General features: G+C 36.2%; 1 protein-coding gene across 1 annotated transcript in view; it reads right to left on the minus strand.

The window, feature by feature from the left end:
• si:dkey-112m2.1 (transmembrane protein 132C) overlaps window positions 1-23,128 on the minus strand; it is a 160,782-nt gene that overhangs the window by 22,713 nt on the left and 114,941 nt on the right. The window contains exon 5 of the mRNA XM_041970732.1: window positions 14,639-14,828. Coding sequence (XP_041826666.1) covers window positions 14,639-14,828 — 190 coding nt within the window. The remainder of the gene's footprint in view (window positions 1-14,638; window positions 14,829-23,128) is intronic.

A 23,128-nucleotide genomic window follows, 5' to 3' on the forward strand; every position in this document is an offset into this window, starting at 1 on the left:
TAGTTTCTTTGTTCAGGTATCGGTTGAACATTGCAATCTTAAATCCAAAATCTACTTCAAATGTTTTCTTTTTAAATATATTTGAGGCAAATTTAACCCTCTGAGGCCCGACCCATGAAAAAATGGTAAGAAAAGTCCCATTTTTTTATTTGGCCCTTTAAAAAAATGCAACAAAAAAATTAACATTTCAGATTGTGTTCAACAGGATTTTGAGCAAAGTTTATATATATAAAATGAAGCAAAATGTCACGTCGGGCTTTTATGTCTTAGAAAGGACAGCAACATAAGACAACATTTGGAATATTTATCTGAGATTATGTGGATTTTCATTGCATTAAATGGACTTCCAAATGACTTTCACAAGAAGACACTCATGGGAAACAAGGTGAAATTTAGGCATTTCAAATTTTACAGCCCATATTTAGAAACTAATATGGTTGGTGCTTTGGAGTGGCAGTACACATTTTGATAAGACACTGGCTGATTTTTTCCACTTGAGATAATCGTTTTTCATTGTATGGATGAAACTTTAATCAATATGACCATAAATCTCTTGATTCCTCAATGCTAGGTAGGTCTAATGCTCATAGACAGACAACAATTTAGACAAGCTCTTTATAATCTTCCTCCACCTCACCACTAGGCAACTCTCAGTTTGGCAAAATGGTCTAAAAAATCATACTGTATTAATGCAAAAAATCATCTTTTCATTATTTTGTACACCATTTTAGTTTGTGGCGTTAGCTAGAAATTCATAATCATCAAATTGCTTAGGATGATCCACACTGCCTGGAAAATAATTGGAGTTAAAGATCAGGCATCTCTGCAGACTATTTATGAACAGAAAACCTTGAGACAAACCAGTAAGATCATCATTGGCGCATCACATGTGCTCCATCATGAATATAAGCTGCTGCCCCCGGCAGGAGGTTTAGAGCTTCTCGCTGTAAAATGAATAGATTTAAAAACTCCCTTATCCATGTTTCTATGAAACTGTTAAATGGCACAGGATGAACATTAATAAATTTAGTCTACATTTTATGTAGTTATAGATTAGTATCTTTTAGCATATTATGTCTGTTAATATATGTATTCATTTACCATCTCTAAGATGTTTTAATTACTTTTCTTTTTTTAAATTAGGGTTATTATTTTATTATTATTAATGTGTGTATTGTATTGTGTGCTTGTTAAACTTATTGCGTTGGTTTGTCTATTACATGGGGGATAAGCCCAAGACAAATTTCCCATCTGTTGGACAATAAAACTTTTAATGTATTCAATCAAGCAAAAGATGAGACAGAAATTATGTCTACTTTCGGGTAAACATTTGAACATTCATCACATCTGAAAAGATATTGTCCCCATAAGAAAATCACATATCCACATTATGTGTGTTAAGCCCCCTGCATTGCTACAGTACACCCTGTAACAGCACATGAAGTGTGGTATAGGACTGGCAAGAAGATAAGCAATGCCTAATCCTGTATATCTATTTAAAGTAGTAAGAGGAGAGGAGGAAAATGTCTATGATTTGCTTAGCCTAAACCTAGGCTCTTGAACTCTACTTAACACTTGCTTAAAATTGATTATTCTGTGGCTGAACAGATGTCTCTAACCTACAAATAAAGCACAGCTATATCTATTTTCTAACCAACTGAGGTTGACAGCAGGCTCACAGGTCCTGCACCTGGAAGCAGAATTTATACAGCCACCGCAGCACGCTCAGCTATTTGGTTAATATCAATTATGAAATAAAAAATATACTCCCTTCAGCATCTATATAGTCTTTTCCCTGCCACTCACTGGCATCGGAGGAGAAGATGAAATGAAAGGAAGGGCAGGGAATCAACACCTATAAGGACTTTTTTTTTTCCCCTCTGACTTTTTCAGAAATGGTGATACAAGAGCGGGGGAGAGCGGCACACATACAATGTAATCTTTTTACGGTTATGGCTTGGGAAAAAGGCACAGCAGCCAAGTTATTTAGTATTCTGATGCAGGAGTCAGGAAGGAGCCGGAGCAAGGTACTGATAACTGAAATGACAATGACTGCCACTAAGCGGGTAGAGTGGGCAAAAGAAGATGTTGGTCATTGAAGTTGGTGGGACACAGAAAAATTCTATTTTTTTTTTGTCTTTATGCACACACACTGTGTGAAAAAATAGGTTCAATTTAAGTTACTTACAGTGCAGCTATCAACTCGTGTGTTTCTGCTGATTTAACTCAATTGGCAAAACCGCTATGGCAGTATTAGCAAATAAAGAGTTGGGGGCAATTTTAGGGCATTCTGCCATGATCAAGAATAAGAAATACCACTATTGATTATTAAATCAGGGCCTGCAGTGATTTATACTCTCCTCATTAATTAGATATTGATTTATAACTTGTTGGCCTGGCAATCTGTTGGATTTTTTTTTCTTGTGTACTGTGAGCTCTAAGTACTTTTAGTTAGATTAAATATTAAGCCTCTTGTTTTTCCGCACCTCATACTTTCTCACTCTAACATTAGGAGAAGAAATTCCAAAGTCAGCAGTGATAAATCGGCAGACCCTGGTAAAGCCTGTCTATATTCTCTCCTTCTAGATGCTGTTTGATTAGAATACACCAAAAAGCTCCAGTGTGTCGACTCCTGGACCCTGGCTGGCCATTTCATAGACTCTCAAGACAGACTGACAAAGGGAAGGGTCATGGAAGACAAGCCAGAAAAAAATAAACAAACAACAACAAATGTCAGAATGGACAGCCTTAGCTTCAAAGTATAGTCTGATTCACATATATGGGGCTTGTCTTGAGGCCAGAGAGATGCAAGAGAGACATGTTGTGGCAGGAGTAAAATAAAATGCCTGCTGCACAGATGATATGCGCAGTGTGTGCTGTTTATCCAGGCACTGTTGCTCTTTTCTGGAACTGCTTCATGCTCATAGTTCCACACACCATGAATGGCACGACTCCAACTCTAACTTCAGAGCAACTGCTGTGGAACAAATGAAGGTTATCAAATGAAGTTTGGCTGCAGTTTCCTTTTAGTTGGGGGGTGGGGAGGTGTCTGTTTTCTAATGTATGCAGGACAGATTCCAACCACTGTGAATGCAGTTTAAAAAAAATGCACAAAAGTAAGCAGATGATCTTAAGCTGCATGCTGACTTTTTGATTTGCGGTGTATGCAAATAGTTCTTCTAGATTTATTATACCTTATTTCAACTCATGATCTACTATAAAACATTCACAAGCAAACATTCAAAAGAATGTTTTCCCAGGGCAAAGTAGAGTCGGGTACAAAGTAGATATTTTCTGGTGTCTGACATACAAAGTGCCTCTGACTGATATTTTGTAATCACTGTGTTTAATGTGAAATGTTATGCTTGTAATGATGAGCCAAGCAGACAGATTCTCCACAACTTTACATTTCTGTCAGCATACTGAAAATGTGAGGAGAGGTCTAGAATCTAAGCTTCCTCAAAAAATACAAAATATTGACTCAAAACAGTTGTGGAAAAAAACTGAATGTGAAGAACAGAGACCTTTAATTCATGAAGACTGCGCCTCTCTGAGACCTCTCTCTGTGCAGATACACATTAAGTTACGTTTATTTCAGTTATTGCTAATGGACTAAGAGACAAGGGCAGATCACCAAACTGTCTAACTTACCAAACCTGATGAAGTTGTACTTCATGACATGGAGAGATTCTGCTGTTACACTTTGGATGATGGGGTGCTGGACCCTTAAATCAGACACATTGGTAACTTTATTTTCCTTGTGGTTCATATGAATAATTTTATACTGGTTTTCAGAAGACAGCTATGACATTAGCATAACACTGGCACACGGATACAAGGTTGCCACCACAAAAATGGCTGCCGGATTTGTCTATTGTAGGATATTACTGCATTTTTGTTTTAGCGCAGAAAAAATACTGCTGCTGACCCTGCAGGATAGCTGCCATTTGCTTCACTTTCTGCTCTCACTCAGCAGCAGTTTGGGACACTTAGGTCTGCTTGGTTTCGTAGTGTCCTCACATGTTATACTTTTTCATCATTGCCACAGTTCCACTGCAAATCAAACAGACATACTTGCCCTTGAAATCTTTAAAGAAATATATTTATTTTCCCATCATGTCAGGAATTTTCTGCATTCATTGTCTATCTTGTATTTCTTTGGTTCTACCATGTTTGATAACCTGGGTAAATTTTTTTTTGTGATTGTACTTTGTTGGTGGAGCAGCTGCCTTCTTCAACATTAGATCCCCTGGTGGTAAAACTAAGAAATGTAATACACTCAGGCAAAAGTTTCAATTTACAAAATTTCCTGCGGGCCAATTAAAAGTTGACTGCAGGCCACAGCTGGCCCACAGGCCATAGTTTGGACACATCTGGTTTATTTGATGATCAGTAAAATGACAGAAAACTTGTAAGAATCTATTAAAGAAAGAATAATTTAAAGTATTTTATGCATTGGTTTGTGAGCTAGTGCAAACTAAATACAGGAAAAAAAAATTAAAAAAGTTTAGAACTTGCAGTGACATAACCCAGCTCCTCATCAAAGATGTTTACTTTTATTAACAACAAAAGACAAGTAACGCCCTCAACTCCCAGCTGGGCTGCAACACATGCATGTTGAACTGAGGTGCAAAGAAATAAAAAGCCACTAAAGCACAGACAAACTTTAAGAGTTATATGAATGGCATTGGCAGTATTTGCTTGAACAAATTTTCCTTGTTTTGATCTCCCATCTTGTGTTGTTTACCCTGCAGACTTGCAGAACTAGATGACCGGGAAAAGGGATGGGTAACATGCCTGATGTAAAGCTCAATTCATCAGGGTTGAAAGCTAACGAGAGAATTAATGTAGTCAAAATGCACAGTAGAGAGACAGCAGTATTTTAGAGGCCCATGCATATGCAAGACGACTTAATTAAATAAACTATGAGGGGCATCATGGTGGCATACAGATGGCTAATGCTGCCTTGAAAATACTTAGCATTCCATTGGACAGCCACACTGCACACCTTATTAATGCTTTGTCAGTCCATTTCCAAATCCTGCTCCTGACAGTGAAACAGGATCACTGATGGCTGCTGGCCAATCCAAATTTTACTACAGCATTATGTGTATATATATATATATATATATATATATTGTTTTTTTTAATACAATGGCAGTGGACACAGCTTCAGTCAAATAATAAAGTTAATAAAGAGCTTTGTGTTGATGGTGTTAATTATTTTATGGGACTGCCAATATTATTCGGTTTGAATTAGAATCAGTTTCAGATACTATGAATAAAATGCTAATGACACCATTTGGGATGTACTGTAAAGAACTATGGGGCAACACTGTCGGCCTTTTCTGATGACAGAACAGACAGGATCAGCACTGCAAGACAGAGAGATCAAAAATTTATGGGCAGATAAAGTAAAAGTGGCGACCTCTCTCCACTGGCAGGTCTTCAGCTCTTTTTTCATTTTGTAAATGAAACTCTTCAGAGCGTCTCTTCCCATCTGCCCGGTTAGTCCCAGGTTGAATTTTGTATATATTCAGCATTGCAATCTTCTCTCATTTTCATTTTGGAATTAGTCAAATGCATATTTCAGCAATAACAGTGAAATTTTTCTGGATGACTGAGCTGACAAAGTTCATCAGTCATGTTTAAGGCCTCTTCATACAGTAAAAGCAAGAGCAAAGTAATACTCTATAAACATAAGCAAAACTCTAGAAGATTAAAAAAAAAAGTGAACTCGTTAAGATAAAATTTCACAATGGTTCTAACACAAATCAACTTGTTCTCTGTAATAATACAGTTATTTTCTAATACCTCCTAATATTTTTCCAAGTTCACAATCTCTGTCTCGTTCTGTTTGAACACCCTAAAACAACAACAAAAAAAAAAATCATCTTACAAATAAATGTTAAATTACTGGTTGAGATAAAGATTTTTTTTTCTCTCTCTCTTTCCTTTTTAAAGTGTAATCATCCTTGAAGTGTTTTTTAAAACATCCAATACAACATCAAAAGGGACAATATTGTAAGTTATTGACAAAATTATGAACAGATTGCTTAGTTTAATTATACTGGGAAAAGACATGTTTTAAAAAGATATGTTTTGTAGCGGTTGCTGGAGGACAATTATATCTAGTACTGCTTTTTCCATTTTTTTATTTATTTTTTTTATTTTTAACAATGACCGCTAAGAACTGAAACATTTAACATTTAAAAAAGGTTTCCTGTAGTAACAAATTATCTGGAAAGATTTCTCAAACAGGCCAAACTAAATCTCCCTACTTTTCTTTCCCTCATATTCCCCCTCCTGTCTTTATGATCTTGTCGCACTCAACTTTTTCCTGGTAGTGCCATTAACACAGTTGTCACAATTTCAGTTATTTTAGAGGACAATTTTCTGCAGTTGTCAAATTTAAACAACAAAAGAGGAAAAAGCAAAAGACACAAGCTCTTCATTTTATGTATGGCAGAAAGGTATGATGAGTGTGCTGTGCATGTGTGTGTTCCTGTGCGGGAGTGTAGGCCAGCAGTGATCACAGAGAGATGAGACTTTTATTGAACAGCAGCGTCTGGAATTCTGTACACAGACAAGTACCGCTGAGTGCCAGGGAGGATGCCTGCCTACACACTGATGCAAAGATGAAGACTGATGTCAACTACATGATTTTTATTCAAATTATTTGTTTACAATGACTTTACTGCCTTTTACTAATTACTTGTGTCTTAAAGTTTTGTATGTACTATCAAAGCCTTTAAGGTTACAGGACATGAATAATAAAGTAAACTTCTTTTAATGTCATGCAGCTTGAAACCAGGGGCACTAATAATGGAGACATGACTAAAAACAAATGACAAACTTCCAGAATAACTTTAAATCCCAGATATCTTTTCAATTAGGGTTTCTGAAACAGGTCTGCATGAATGTTAAAGTTATTATTGAAAACATATGGTTTTGGTTTGATTTATGTATCAATATAGCAGCAATCTGTGGATTGATTTGTATTAAAACTACAAAGGTAAGGAATTCAGTGTCATATGCTGTACTTTAATCTAAATCACTGCATTGTCATTGACACTGACAGTGGATGCGATTACACTCCACTTCTTCCAACCTTAATACTGCAATTTTCAGCAAGACTCGCAGGATCAGACTTAGAAAAAAATCCAATTTTTTTGCTGGTCAATAAATGCATCACCCATGCAGTGAGCTACATACAGTACATACATGCACTACCAAGGTGTCCTTAATGTGGAAGTTTTTTACTTGTAGTCAGGACTGAGGAATGAGTCATATAGAATGAAAAGTGAAAGCTTGCAGTTTTTAATGTCTGCAAATAAGACTGAGAGGAACAATTTTTTGACAACAAATCAAACCTTTAAACAGCAAAAACCTGCTGAGCATGCCCAATTATGTGAAGCCAACAACAGCAAAGTCGCTAAAATTGAGGATACTAAGAAGCACAAATTCAATCACATTCAGCAACCTCTGCTATACCACAGTCATATTAGCTATTGAGACCAATAAAAAAAAAAAAAAAAAAGCCACAACAGTAAAAATCATGGACTTTGTAGTTTTAAATGATCAGCGGTTTCCTATAGTTGTGGACTTTATTTTTAGAACGTGAATACATTACCTCAGCTTCAAGTACACATACTGAGGTGGATATATTCCTCAGAATATGTATCACTAGAACTATTTTTATCTTGTGTTATGCTATACACCAGACAAATATATTGCAAATATCTAACGGCCCTGCAACCTGATGCTCTTATGGAGACGATTTATTCTTTTCTAATATTTATATGTCAACAATAAATGTCTAATCTGTCCCAGAGGAAGAAAATCCATTACAAATTTACAAATCTGACCCTTAAAATCAAATCTAAATGGGAAATACCGTATTCAGCGTATCTCTCCTTGTTAATTGTGATTAAAACTTAAAACACACTATCATGTTTGCAGCTGAGTGGTAAAATGTGTTTAGCTATGATGTGGATGATCTTTCTGAACATCTTTCCAAAATTTCTCTTTCATTTAACACAGTTATCAACAATGTTTAACTCAAGATTTAAAATAATTATTCAAATCTAAAATTAAATGCAAAGTGCTGATGAACAGATTATTAAATAAAGCTCTAATAACCTATGTGATACTGCAGAACGGACCTATTTTCTTAGAATTTTATATTCTTTTTAAACAAAAACATATATACATTATTTTGCTGCAGAATTTTTTTGCATGACTGTCATTCAGGTAAATATTAAAACATTATATCATCATTTATGTATATATTGTGGCTAACATCTCAAGTTGACTGTACAAAGTAAAAACCATAAATCAGTAGCAGTGGACTGCTGTCTTACCATCATGTAATAAAAGTTTATGAAGTGCTTGAAGGCATTTGCTTTTTCTTTCTTTCTTTCTTTATTTGTGGATGTTATCCTATATAATTAATTAGCAAATAAAACCTTATCATTTTTAAACACACAAGTAATTTTTTTCTTGCATTTCAGAAAAACAAAACAATTAAAACAACAATGTATCATGTTTACAGTCATTATCATAATTTAATGACCATTTTTGAGGACATTTGCCAATGCATCCACATTTGAATAGTTAAAATCCAAATTTAATTAACTTCTCAATCAGCAGACTGTGCTGTATTAACCAGCTTACAGACAATTAACGTGCAAGCTTTAAAAATAACAGGGCTTTACTTTTGAAATCAGTCACTGATATGGCGTTCATCATGTTTTCTGCAATCATGATTAATAATAGTTAACACACTGGATGTCTCTGGATTAAGTCTGCAAGATCAGACACAAGAGAACAATAAATTAATAAAGAGCACGTTTAGAAGTGTTAGACGGTTCTCAGTAGGAATAGAACAACACATGCAGTGGTCCTGAACTATACACTCCTCTGCTTGGGCATGCCTTGTGATCTAAATAGTGTTATTTACTTTATGACAACATATTTGTGCTCCCAGAGCAGCTGCTCTAATGGCATAAAAACTGTGTACACTGTAGGTCTCCTGTGTGGGTGCATTGAGCAGTGTGTGGCTGGATCAAAGTGGATTATGATGTGTACCATATCAAATAGCTGAATTAAGTAAGTAGGTTAGCAGGTAAATGTGTAAATATGGGTTATGTGTGCATCATTCATGCAGTTTTTACTATGGTAACCATATGCTGAGGCAATCTGCAGAATTTCTGCTTCTTATGTCAATAAGTGAAAACATTAGATTCATGAGCAGATGCTGGTAACTGAAGAAAAAAAAATGTTGCAAAGTAAATGAGACTGCCTTGTTTGTCGCTGATCTTCATACAAAAAATAGCACAAAGTTCTTTACATAAAAACAATTTGACACGTTAAAAACAAGTCTTAACACACCTGATCATAGGAGTATATGTACTTGAGTAAAACAAGACAACAAAAAACAGAAAGCTTCATAAAAAGCGTAGGATTTAAAATAAATTGAAAACTTTATCATTGAAAAATAATTAGATCTACAATACATCTATGAATGATGATAAAATAAATAAGAAAATAAAATAGACTAAACTAAATCAAATAAAAGTTTAGCTTTAAGCTAAACTAAAAAGGTCTTGAGCCTCTTTTTAAAAACATCAACAGTCTCTGCAGCCCTGAGGTTCTCTGGTAGGCTGTTCCACAGACAAGGGCGTAATGTTGGATTAAGGTCTCATCAAAGGTTTTCCTTCGAAATTTGGGAACAACTAAAAGGTCTTTACAAGAGGACGTCAGGGTGTGCAAGGGTTCATATTCTCAAAGAAGATCAAATAAATAACAAGGCCATTTATAAACCACTAAAAGAACCTTAAACCCTAAAACGCACGGGGAGCCGATGCAGCGATTTTCAACAAAATTAGAGGTTCATGTTAAAAGTGAGATTTTCAAAACATTTTGTGAAGTTGTACTATTGCCTTAAGTGGTTTATTCAAACTAAAGTTAAATGTGCCTGCATTTACTTTATCCATTTTATGAGGGAACATCTGAGACTAATTAACAGAATAATGAACTATGGTCTTAGAATAGTTTTATGTTTGTGCTCTGCTTATTCACAGCCCAGATAGATTTCACAGTCTTTATGCTGGTAAAAAGTAAAAAATAAAAAAATAAAAAAAACATTAATAAAAAAAAAACATTAGAAACTGGCAAAGCTGGTGTCTAAGAAAATTTGATAATGTGTGTGTGTTTAATGGTGCGCAGACAATTGCTCACAACACTAATAGAAAAAGAGACAAATGTTCACAAATTTTTGACGATCTCTATCTTTAAAAATAAAAATAAATAAATAAATAAATAAAACTGAACATACTGCTTTATGTCACATAAGGCATATCACAAAGGCCTAAGCATGTGAGAGGGATCACATCTCCCTCACAAATGAAATGGTGATCTTAAAGATAATCATGATAATGAGACTATAAATTATTCCTCTGTGAATTGCTACGGGGTCTCTCCTGTCATCCTTATATATAGATGCAAATCCGAGCTCATCATTCACCAGAACTTCTCAAAAGTACTCAACACACATCATATCCAGAAGTGCTCTAACAACTCAGCAGGTGTTTATATTCTGAGAAACTCCTCTATAAAGGGACCAAAGCTTTGTGAATGTGTTGTGGCAATACTCGAAACAACATGTGTGATATGTGATGAATAAAGTGTGAAATGGGGTGTGATGGGTAAGACTAAAGAAGTATACGTGTAGCATCTATAAAGGGGTCAAAGCCCTTTTAACTTTGTCTCATCAGTGTGTGAAATAAAGTGTGACCTTAGGTGTGATAGAACTACAAAGGACATTCATTATACTGGTCCACTGGGTTTTTAAAATACTTGTATATATTTTCATGAATAAATTGATGTGAACATATTTCATATTTGTATATCTGTAAACCATATTTTTTGTAAAAATGTAAAAATAGATTATAAAACATTTTAAGAGCATTTTTCTTGTGAGCATTTCTTATGAAATCATGTCTCACTTTTTTACAGACTGACGTTTGTGTGTTATACATCTTTGTGCTGTCTTTTGCAGCTTTCTGTTGAGTACACAGCTCAGACGTGTTGTCTTGTGTAGTATTTTAAATGAATTCCAGCATACTGAATTTTACAGCAAATAAAGTGAACGATCTAAAACTCAGCATTAACTGGAGCATGTTAAATGTGCCGGAGGAAGAGTGTAGCAACTACAACCCATTTTAAACATCTGTTTGACAAGTTAGGGACTTTACAAAACTGTAAAATAAATAAATAAAAAAAATAAACCATAAAATGTCTGTATTTGCAATAATTTGTTAGTTAGAAGACAGTTATCTTCATTTTATGTTTTTTTGCTTTCAGCCTTCATCTCAGTGAGTGAAAACTTACTTGGATTAAGATCCGCTAATTCAGCCAGTTGAGATCTTTTTAGTTGCAACATTAAAAGTTGCACATTTGTTTATGGGAATGTCTTTTCAAGTACACAGTTTTCTGGGAGGTGAGGATTAACCCTTTAGGTGCTGGAAGTTTTATATGTTGGCAGCCATATTACATTCCATAACTTTCACTATGGAACTATACATACACACAGCAAAGCATAGCATACATAACTTTGAATTATCATAGTGAGTATGTAATGTGTGATGAAAAATATTTTTTACATCATTTTATTTGAAATCCCAGAATACACACAAGTGTTATGGAGGGAACTTTGAGCTGTTTGTGATTTGTAACCACAAATTCATTTGCCCTGTTTACTTAATCTGGCTGACAAGAGTTCCTTTTCTTATAAATGAGGCAAAAAAGGTAAAATCAAAATGGAATATTTTGACTAACTTGACTTGTTGATCACAATAATCAATGTGTTACATGATGGGCCCTCCAACAGTGATGAGAAGGGTCAAGTTACTGTCAGAGGATGTGAATCCACAGGCTTTGAAAGGGCATCCACAATGTGCGGTGTGTGCATTGGTTTTATAGCAGTGGTCGTAATAACCTGGATTTTCCAGTCTTCATCATTGTGTAATTCACCAACAAGCCATGGTTAGCAAAGTTGGGGACTTTTCTCATTTAATGAAATGATGGTGGTCAAAGTGGTAAACTTAGTTGGAGCAAAAGCCTTCAGCATCACTTATTTAAGGTGTTGTTGGATAAGCTTGACTCCACAAATGGAGAGCTACTTCTCCATGCCGATGTTCGGTGATTGAGTCGTGGTAAAGTGCTGCAGCATTTTGTTAATTTGCTGCCTGAAATAAAGATGTTTCTGTCAACAAGCAACAAGAATCATGAGGAACTATCAGATGATGCGTGGCTACTGGACATGGGGTCTCTGACAGACCTAACGGCAAAACTGAACTCACTCAACAGCGAGCTCCATGGAAAATACCGACAGCTGCCCCACATGGTAAGTGCAGTGAAGGTGTTCAAGGCCAGGCTCATTGTCTGGACCGCATCTTAAAAAAGGGGAGGCTGACACATTTTCTCTACCTGGAAAAAAATGTCACAGTCCACCAAAGACAACCATTATTTTCACATGCATCAGTACCCGGAGCAGTACTGTGTGTACCTGGACAAACTGACATAAAAGTTCACTTGGTGTTTTGGTGAGTTAGACAGCATGGAAGATATTGCTGCATTTCTCTCAAACCCATTCCTGCCTGTAGGTAGCAGCCAAATTCCAGCAGGTGTTTGCTTTGCTATGTGGAATTGACATGGAAATGGATGATTTGCAGAATGATGTGGTGCTAAAAGCCAGAGCAAGGAACTGCACTTACCTGAATGTACATTAGCTAAACACAATATATGGGTAATAGGTGTGGGTAGTTTGTATGATATACTCACTGCAAGTGTGTTTTTCTTTTTTTAATTGTTACTAACAAATAAGATAACCTAAGATAGGAAATAGGCCACATGTTTCTGTTTTTCTTTATACTGACAAGAGTTTATGAATGTAAGTTGTGATATGAATTTAAAAACAAAATAATGATGGACTTACAATGACAGTGTTACAGTATGTTGTTGGCCACAGTGTTTGTTGCGTGTTTATTACAATTAGGCTGAATAAGAAGCCTTAACTTAATCTTAAGCTTAAAATGGTCAGTGATCACTGCATTAGAATAATATGCAATGCATCATCTTTTGTATAGAGAAACATTTAGGTAATAAAACTATTTCCAAAGGCAGTTTGAAGACACTCTCACTGCTACTCAGTGTCATTATCTGTTCAACATGAACTAACTGGGAAGCAGTGTACACCTTAACTGCTTTCATTCATATTAGGAGGTTTAGTGGCAATGAAGAACTGCTAATTAAATACATGTATAAAAGCATGAGTTTTGACAGTTTGCCCATCCAAAGTATTCAGATAGTGTTGCAGAAGACTGAGGAGAAAACTGTCTGCGTTCAATACCCAACTACATAATCTGGGTATGCAAGACTACGTTCACACTGCAGGTCTTTATTCTTAATTCTTTTTTTGCTTGGTTGTTCATGTTATAATTTAAATGCAACCGTCATCAGACTCTAGTGTGAACAGTCTGTGGCCCTGAAGTGACTCGCATGTACAGAAGATGATGTGATGTCACATGCAGCCTGCTGTGTTTACAGAAGTGACATTTGCCTTACCATGCCCACATGGTGCAGAATATGGATGTTTGCATCACTTTAGTGATGTAAGATTTGAATGAAATGGGACTGAAGTTGATTTGAAAAATATTAGATATATACCAGAATTAGGACCAGATATTATAATAATGATAATAATAATAATAATAATGGATTAGATTCATATAGAGCTTTTTAAGGCACCCAATTTAATTGATTATTCATTCACATCACATTCAGACTTTGTGATGCTAAGCTTTGAAAACGTGGCAGCCAATTGCCTCTCTGACTGCAACCAAACATTCATAAACCACTGCTGATTTGTTTGCCACTAATTTGCCACTGTTTAAACTGTCATTAAAAAAACAAAAGAAAAACATAAAATTTGGATTTGAAGCCGGCATTTGTTTGCATTGTGAGCAGTCTTAGTCAGATTTTGAGAGCTATGATTTTGTGTTATTTCCATTGGACAAATGTGTTTGAATGATTTTTAAAAGTTCAGTTTTCACCAGACAAACACAATAATTAGTATTCTCTAGAGTTGTGTTAACATTGTCACTGAGACATGAGTTCCTCTGTGTAAAAAAGTGTTGTGTAGTCAAATGTGAGGCAATTTGTTCTACAGCTAAATCCTGGTCAAAATTAAGTCATGCAACAGGACAGTGGTCTGAAAACATAAACAAATCTACAAAAGAATAGAAGAGTAAAGAGAAAAAGATAAACAAATCAATATGTTGCATTGGGGCAGGCAAAGACCAGACTCTAACCCAATTAAAATGCTGTGGTTCGACCTTATCAGAGCTGTGCCTGAACTAAGACAATTTAATAATGAAAAACAATGTGGTAAAAAAAAAACTTGTGTTATGTCATGATAGTCCAGCTCCCATGAAGAGTAAACCTTTTCTCGCTCTTTCTGCAAACATGCACATATTTCTTGTTCCTTTTTTTCCACATCACAAAACTGACATTGGTCCAAACATGGTTAAAAAGAAAGCTTAAAATGTTTATAGAAAAACAGCTCATTCCTTACCATAGCCAGTGGGACGATTCCACCTAGATCCTGTGGTGCCAGTCTGATAAGAGTCTGCACCTCACTGGTTAGGGTACGGGTGAGTGGATACTCCACCTGCCATGTCACCTCCCTGTTCCCCTGAGTCATCATCAGCCCGTTCACTTCCAAGTCTACCTGCAGCACTCGCTGATAGCCCACCGCCTCAACTCTGTAAAAGAGAAAGTGAGAAGAGGTGTGTCAGAGGTGGACTTAGATAAAAGAAGGGAGCAAGAAATTAAGCCCAATGATTAAGACAAGGTGATATAAGGTTGGTGTCAAAAAGGGAAGAGAAAAGGAAGGTGAAAATGGAAGGATAACAGGTAAAAAAAAAAAGTGTTTAACAATTTCAGTGCTAATTTTACAGTATTTAGTCTAAACATGTACCATAAGTGCTTTAGGAGGAAGTAATTGTTTTATAGTACTTGATGTACTCTTTGGGGTATGCTATTTTACCTAAAATTTAAACACACACACACACACACACACACATATATATATATATATATATATTATTCATTTGTACTTTGTGATGGTAAGCTACATGTGTAGCCACAGATGCCCTGGGGCTGACAGACAGAAACACGGCAGCCAATCCACGCCAACGGCCTCCCCAACCACCACCAAATATTCATACACCAGCAATGTCGACACTGGGGGTAAGGATGGTGAAGTTTCTTGCCCACGGACACAACAACAGATTGACTAGGGGGGGGGGGATCAAACTTCCAATTACCGGGCGACCTGTTCTACCACCAAAAATGTATATTTAATCAAAAATCTGATGTGAATCTAATCACAGCACCATTGATATTCATTCTCAGATGCATCCAGAACCCTCATGTTGGCCCTGAAAAAAAATAAAAAAGCAATTTATTTTTTTTCTATTGCAAGAGCGACCGTAGCACAGATTGCCAAGGCAAACAAATGATTTTCCATCAGCTGATGGAGATGCAAACAAAGCAGAAAAACAATGAATGCAAAATAATATCATCCAGACTTATTTGATTTGCTGAATGCTTGGTTTGATCAAGCCGCTGCCTCTCCCTTAGGTGTCAAAGTCAAAACATGATACAACACCTTTCCCAGTAACCGTATGCAGATATACAGCACAAAGTGTCTTTGAATATTACAGTTCATACATGGGAATGGACAGGTGACTAACACATTTCCTCCAATTTATATTTTTGTCCTAAACTGTGTTTTCTTGTTTGGGTGTCACAATTAAAACGAGCATGGAGAGAGCCCAGCTTGAGCAGGGGGAGGCGAATGTTGGGGCGGGAATAAGATCCAAGGTTTTCCTTGAACATATTTTGGACAAGCCTGCATTTAAGTCTCCCCCAACTCCCCCGTATGTTCACACTTCAGACGCTAGCCTCACTTCAAAGTGCAGATTTAAGGATGCACTGTTAATGAAAAGGGTAAAGGAAAGAGCCTTGGAGGCTCAAAATCAGTGCAGTTGTGGTTGATGCAAATAGCAGTTCTAGGTCAGTCAGAAAAGCTTTTTAGTTTCAGTTGTTTTGAATTATTATTAATATGTTTGCAAATAACCCCAAGTAGCTTAGGATTGGGGTGATCACAGGGGAATGCTGGGCTGAATTTTGCCACACAGTTCACACTGTAGTGGCAGGATTCCACCTGACCATGTAGAAATTTTACAGGTAAACTGAGGCGCATTGTGGTGGTGCACATCGCTAAGCACATTCCCTCTCACTTTCCCAGAGCAAAATGCAAATAAAGACATTTTTTTAATAATATTTTCACGGTGAGATAAAAAAAAATTTGAAAGTAAATATTTTTTTTATTCCTTTTGTTGATAAATCCTATTAAACTAACAATGGAATTATCCTGCTCATAGAGCTTATTTCCCTGTGCTATAGTTTGCATTGTTTTTGAAACACAATCATGAATAGCTGAGCTAAGAATGCACCAGAGCATCAAATATAATTTAAAACATCAATATCATATTGCAGTGTAAAAAAAAAAAAAAAAAAGCTAGCCCCCAACAGCAAGGGTCTTCAACCACCGTGCCATGAAAAGTATTTGTTGATGGGCTGTGAGAGGGCCACAAAAACACAGGAAAAATATACACCAGGGGCAGAAGACAAGTATCAGCTTGTATACAAAAGGGTTTCGAGCAAAATTTTTATTATATGTTGATATAATAAGCTATATGTATTATGGTACTATACATTAGGCATTAAAGGGTTAACTAAAGAAAAACATAAATAAATAAATAAATAAATAAAAGGGCTCATATTGCCTGCCTATTTGAACATGCTTGCAGATATCCCTTTTTGGGTCCGCCTCTTTGCAGGGAAAAATCTCAAGAGCTCTGCTGATTCAGTGACATTGGTAATGCAGCAACCTTAGAATAATGAGATTCAAATGTTTCCGAAGTTTATCATATTCAAGGGCCAGTATTTACAAAAAAAAAGGAAGTTTCCTGAGTCTTGCATGTCTGTGTGTGTGCTCACCATAACTATAGATATTCCTCAGATTTTAGCAGATGCATCTTTTCTGATAGTTCACTTAAAATGTTTTTTTTTTTCTTTCTTTAGCTTCCCTACGGCTTATCAGAATTATAAGGTTTTCTTTCCAATAGTATAAGATATATCAAATGGAGAAGGACATAAGTATTTCTCTTTTTTTGCATTTTTTTTGTTACAGTATGTAGGTATTACTTATTATCAATGTGATGTGTACTCTCTGGAAATTGCACTTCCATGCAGCAAACAGATTTGGAAATGATTGGGTTGGGGGAGACTTAAATGCAGGCTTGTCCAAATTAGTGGTTATTTTTTATTCTTCTGTTAAAATAAAGCATTAAAAACTTGTGAAATTGTCAAGATCATTTTTTAGAGCAAGTTTTGAAATGATAATATGTGTGTTGTGCTTGTTGCCAAACTAAAACCGGGAGAGAAACAGCCAAGAGCAAACATGTCACACATCTCATGTGTGACTATTTAGTAACCTTTCAACAAATTTGTTAAAAGTCCCTCGTGCCATTCACTTACTGGAGTGTATCTATCACTTTTTACAGATTTTGGAGCATTACAAAGCTACAGTATTCTTTATTGCCATGCAGCATGCTGAGCTAAGGGATAGTGACTGCAGTGATTATGACATTTACCCTTACAGAGTAAAATTACAGCCAAATCAATTGCAGCAGTTATGCTTTACAATGCAGCTGCAAACATTTAAAGCTTTAATGCTGAACACAAGAATAAAACTTTGCTTTCCCCCTGTTCAATTTCTTCTTTTAATGTGTTGTTTCCTCTTGTCTATTCCACAGTGCTTGTTGCTCTCAATAGAGGGCAGTGCACCCTCTTTCTCCCTAAGCCCTTTATCCAGCATGGTTTTAGGATGATGAATGCCAGCAGTGCACTGACTAGAGAGGTCAGGCTGCTTCCCCATGTCTCATTAGAAACATAACGGCACCGTATGCCCTTTTCTCAGTGCGATTACCATGCAATTTAATACACTCACTGGCAACTATTGCCTCTCTCGCCCTGAGTCATGGACGGGGATGACATAGAAAGGTGGACACAGCCAGACACACACACACACACACAAAAAGACTCAAAGCAGAAGCAGGGTTAGGGGGGCTCAGATAAAAGCAAAATGTCTGCTTGGATCACATAACTGGCTGTGCCACCACAAAAGCGAACAGTGACAATGTCCTGGTTTAACAGCAGGCTTTTGGGGGAGAAATGAGGTGGAAAATCGGTCATGCCATTTTGAGGAGACTTTGAGCTATCTCCATTTGTCAGTTTAATTGTTGAACAAAAAAGCACAAATGAAATAATGAATAAAATAAATTTTGTTTGCAAAGAGGAAAATTAAAATGGAGCTAAGAAACACAAAAAGCCCTGTTAACCAGGCACTCATGATTATCTCTTTTAACACCTCTATGGTTATCTGGATGGTAGAAAGGCAGTGAAATAAAAGTCTGCTGTCTCTCCTGGAGACCCAAGGGGGACTCGATTCATTCACAGCAGTGATTTGGTTAGCACAGATAACAACAATACATCAAAAACCTGAATCCATTTAAGCACATTGAATTGAGAGTCAGTTCAGCAATAGAGGAATAGTTATTGTGAGTCTGTGTGCGTAAGATCAATGCCTACAACAGCTCCATTGGACCAGTGTGACCAACTTATTTTTCATCCAGCATGAGGCTATGCTGCAAAATAAAATCTCTGGCTGAAAAAGGGCATGCCGTGCCTGGACTTTTGTGTAGTGAGATCTGAAGATCTCTGGTGAAGCTCCTAGCAAATAAGATTTTGTTTGTTTGATGTGTTGTTGATAGGATGTTTGTATTTGTCACACATAACACACAATTTCCTGTGCGTCTGCATGTTGACTGTGGTTCTCACCAACAGGAGAGCAGGACATCTGCGTGAAAACGGATTGCAAGGAGGATATGATAGACCTGCTGGCAACAGGAAAATATCAGCAGATGGAGAAATTGTGTCTTCAACAGTAGACACAGCTGTCCCGGCCATAATTGAATCCTGACATGTGAGGCCAGCAGTCACTCAAGAGAAGAAGGTGTGATGACAGGACGGATGAGCAGCTCCTGCTATCCATCTGTTCTTGCATAAAGAGCCATTCCGACTTTAATATCTCTCTGTTGTATAATCCATACCCTGTGTGAAAAATACAGGTGGAAAGAACAAGACTTCTCCACACATCTTATTGCTTTCTATAGCAGCCTGTAGGCAGTTCTGGAGAATGTCAGTACTTTGTAAATTGAGACATTTAGTGAACTATGTGCAAATAAATGGAAATACAGAATATAAGACAGAGTTTGCACAGTTTAATAGTTTCAAAGTCAATATTCATTATGACCACCTTTATTGTATAAAACAGTCAGAATCTGTAATTATTTAGAAATAGTTTTAGGATTCTTGAAGGACTTTCCAATGTTCCTCTTTGGATATTGGCTCGTTCTTCTTCTGGAGTTCATTGAGGATGCCACTTTCAGATACTGTCCATCCATCCATCCATCCGTCCATCCATCTGTCCGTCCGTCCATCCATCCATCCATCCATCCATAATACACCAGCTTTATACTGGTCAGAGCAGGAGTTTATCTCCACTGAAGGAGAAGCAGCCTACATTTTAGGGTTATCTATGCAAAAGGAGACACCCTTTTTAAGGTGCTTTAATAAAAAGTTCCCACATTTCTTTGTTCACACAGACCCAACAGATGCTTCTTTATGGAATCACATTCTCTGTATTATTGGTATATTTTTACCTATTTTTAAAACTTCATTAAAGTAGTCTGTGCTGCCTCACCTTTACACACACCAGTCCAACTCACAGGTGTTTCATATAGAATAAAACAACAAAAAGCAGAGTATTTGTCATGAGAAAAGCTTTATATCATTTGAATGTAACTTTGTTATCCATAAACGTTAATTAATCAAGTTCGATAACTTCTGGAAAGTGTATGTTTATACTGGTCTCACCTTGACATTTTCATGACAGCACATATCAGTGCAGTGATTTAGATTAAAGTACAGTATATGACACTGAATTCCTTACCTTTGTAGTTTTAATACAAAACAATCCACAGATTGCTGCTATATTGATACATACATCAAACCAAAACCATATGTTTTCAATAATAACTTTAACATTCAGGCAGACCTGTTTCAGAAACCCTAATTGAAAAGATATCTGGGATTAAAAGTTATTCTGGAAGTTTGTCATTTGTTTTTAGTCATGTCTTCATTATTAGTGCCCCTGGTTTCAAGCTGCATGACATTAAAAGAAGTTTACTTTATTATTCATGTCCTGTAACCTTAAAGGCTTTGATAGTACATATAAAACACAAGTAATAAGTAAAAGGCAGTAAAGTCATTGTAAACAAATAATTTAAATAAAAATCATGTAGTTGACATCAGTCTTCATCTTTGCATCAGTGTGTAGGCAGGCATCCTCCCTGGCACTCAGTGGTACTTGTCTGTGTACAGAATTCCAGACGCTGCTGTTCAATAAAAGTCTCGTCTCTCTGTGATCACGTCTGGCCTACACTCCCGCACAGGAACACACACATGCACAGCACACTCATCATACCTTTCTGTCATACATAAAATGAAGAGCTTGTGTCTTTTGCTTTTTCCCCTTTTGTTGTTTAAATTTGACAACTGCAGAAGATTGTCCTCTAAAATAACTGAAATTGTGACAACTGTGTTAATGGCACTACCAGGAAAAAGTTGAGTGCGACAAGATCATAAAGACAGGAGGGGGAATATGAGGGAAGTCTGAAAGAAAAGTAGGGAGATTTAGTTTGGCCTGTTTGAGAAATCTTTCCAGATAATTTGTTACTACAGGAAACCTTTTGTAAATGTTAAATGTTTCAGTTCTTAGCAGTCATTGTTAAAAATAAAAAAAAAATTAAAAAAATGGAAAAAGCAGTACTAGATATAATTGTCCTCCAGCAACCGCTACTAAACATATCTTTTTAAAACATGTCTTTTCCCAGTATAATTAAACTAAGCAATCTGTTCATAATTTTGTCAATAACTTACAATATTGTCCCTTTTGATGTATTGGATGTTTTAAAAAAACACTTCAAGGATGATTACACTTTAAAAAGGAAAGAGAGAGAGAAAAAAAAATCTTTATCTCAACCAGTAATTTAACATTCATTTGTAAGATCCATCCATTTTCCACACCGCTTAGTCCAGTACAGTTGTGGGGAAGCTGAAGCCTATCCCAGCAATTAGCAGACGAAAGGCAGGGCGCATCCTGGACAGGTGGCCAGTGATACTGTTCATCTTGACATTTTCTTCTTTTTACCGCTCTAGATCTATCACCTCTTCTATTGTCTTCTACTTGTCCAGTTTCCTACATTTTTAAGGACACATTCTATATCATACTAAAAAAAAGCCTATTTTTTTTAGCCAATAGCAGTTTGAGAATCCAAAACAGCAATTGGATGACTAAGAGGGAAAAAAGACTATGACTGTTAAATAGCGTTATTTCTCACAATGTTATGAGCTAAAGAAATGGAAAGAAAATATGTCTTTGAATATTTAGAAAGTGCCTAAAGACACAATTTAAAGTTTATTTGCTAAGTTGTCTGATGTGTATATGTGCTGACACAGCTCTCATTTATTGCTTAAGTTAGCTGCCTTTTTCAAACTTGAATGATTCATGTGTCACAATAAAATGATATAACACCCTGAAAATGATCAAGTTCAACTTCTGCCCTGAAGATGTGCAAAAAAATAATTTAAAAAGCTGTCAATGTCCAAAGAAAAGCTTTGAAAGACCTGCAGAAAGCATGAGTAACTACTGTCCAAGACCACTTTAAGAGATTAAAAGAAAGTCTGAAAGCAACATATAAACAAATGAGGATTACTTTAAGAATTGTACACAGGACTTTATACTTTATGTCGAAAGAGCCTGTCATTGGTACTTTGATGGCTCACACAAAACTAAATTCAACTTGCCAATTGTTATTTATTCTTGTTTTTTGTTTCATAGAGCTCATAAGGATTTCCTCAAAGCTGGATAACACGAATTTTACTCCAAGCTCGTGTTGTAAATAACAAATAATTTGACATTTTAAGAAATCTGTGTACCCAAACAAGATTTTAAAATGGCATTTTAAAGGGCAAGTCATGCACTGGAACTACTTCTTGTCAACAAACAGTGGGGTGCTCGGATTTCCCGCAGTCTCTGCTGGTTGCTTTTAAATTTAACCCTGAAAATGTTTTAGGAAAAAAAAAGCTGCAGCAGCAAATTAGAATAAAGCACATAAGTATATGTTTCAGGCAAGTCTGTGTTGGTAAGATGTACTGTAAAGACATTTTAGTGCCCTTTGTGGTGACTTATACCCAGCTGTTTTAATTATTTGTACTTAACTTGTGTCTAGCTGTGAGACTCTGTATTGGAGTTTAAATGCCTCTCCAAACAGACACAAAGTTAGGATCTAATTGGTACGAAGACCTCAAGGGAAATCAGATGAGATTTCTGATGTATAAAACCTGATTTTAACAGGAGCTATATTTTCCTCTTCTTTGGTATAGTTATAAAGGTCAGTTTTACTCTAACTATACTAGTTCAGCAGACGCAAGTGTACTGAGGTCATTTAGCCTAATGTAGTTGATGGTCATTAGAATACTATGATTTATAAATCAAAATCTGGTCTAGCAGAAGCAACCATTTCTGTGTGTGTATGTGCATCCCAAGAGAGCTGAAGCTCCTCTCTAATGAGTTTCAGTATTTCTGGTCTAATATCAGTCTCTTCTCTACGATGATGCTAATGAGATCTTATTAAAACCAGGAGAACTTGCCATCTGACACGGTGTCTCTACCCCACAGGTGAACTGCAGACATAAAATGCCAAATCTTTAGAGAGAAAAAGAAGTTGGGAAACATGTTTGTTACAAGGGAGTTGCTGGATTTAGTCAGTTTGTTTAGTGGCAGCCATGTGGGGGTGATGACCATAGA

This window comes from Melanotaenia boesemani, chromosome 19 (assembly GCF_017639745.1).
Source record: "Melanotaenia boesemani isolate fMelBoe1 chromosome 19, fMelBoe1.pri, whole genome shotgun sequence".
In the NCBI taxonomy this organism is placed as follows: Eukaryota; Metazoa; Chordata; class Actinopteri; order Atheriniformes; family Melanotaeniidae; genus Melanotaenia; species Melanotaenia boesemani.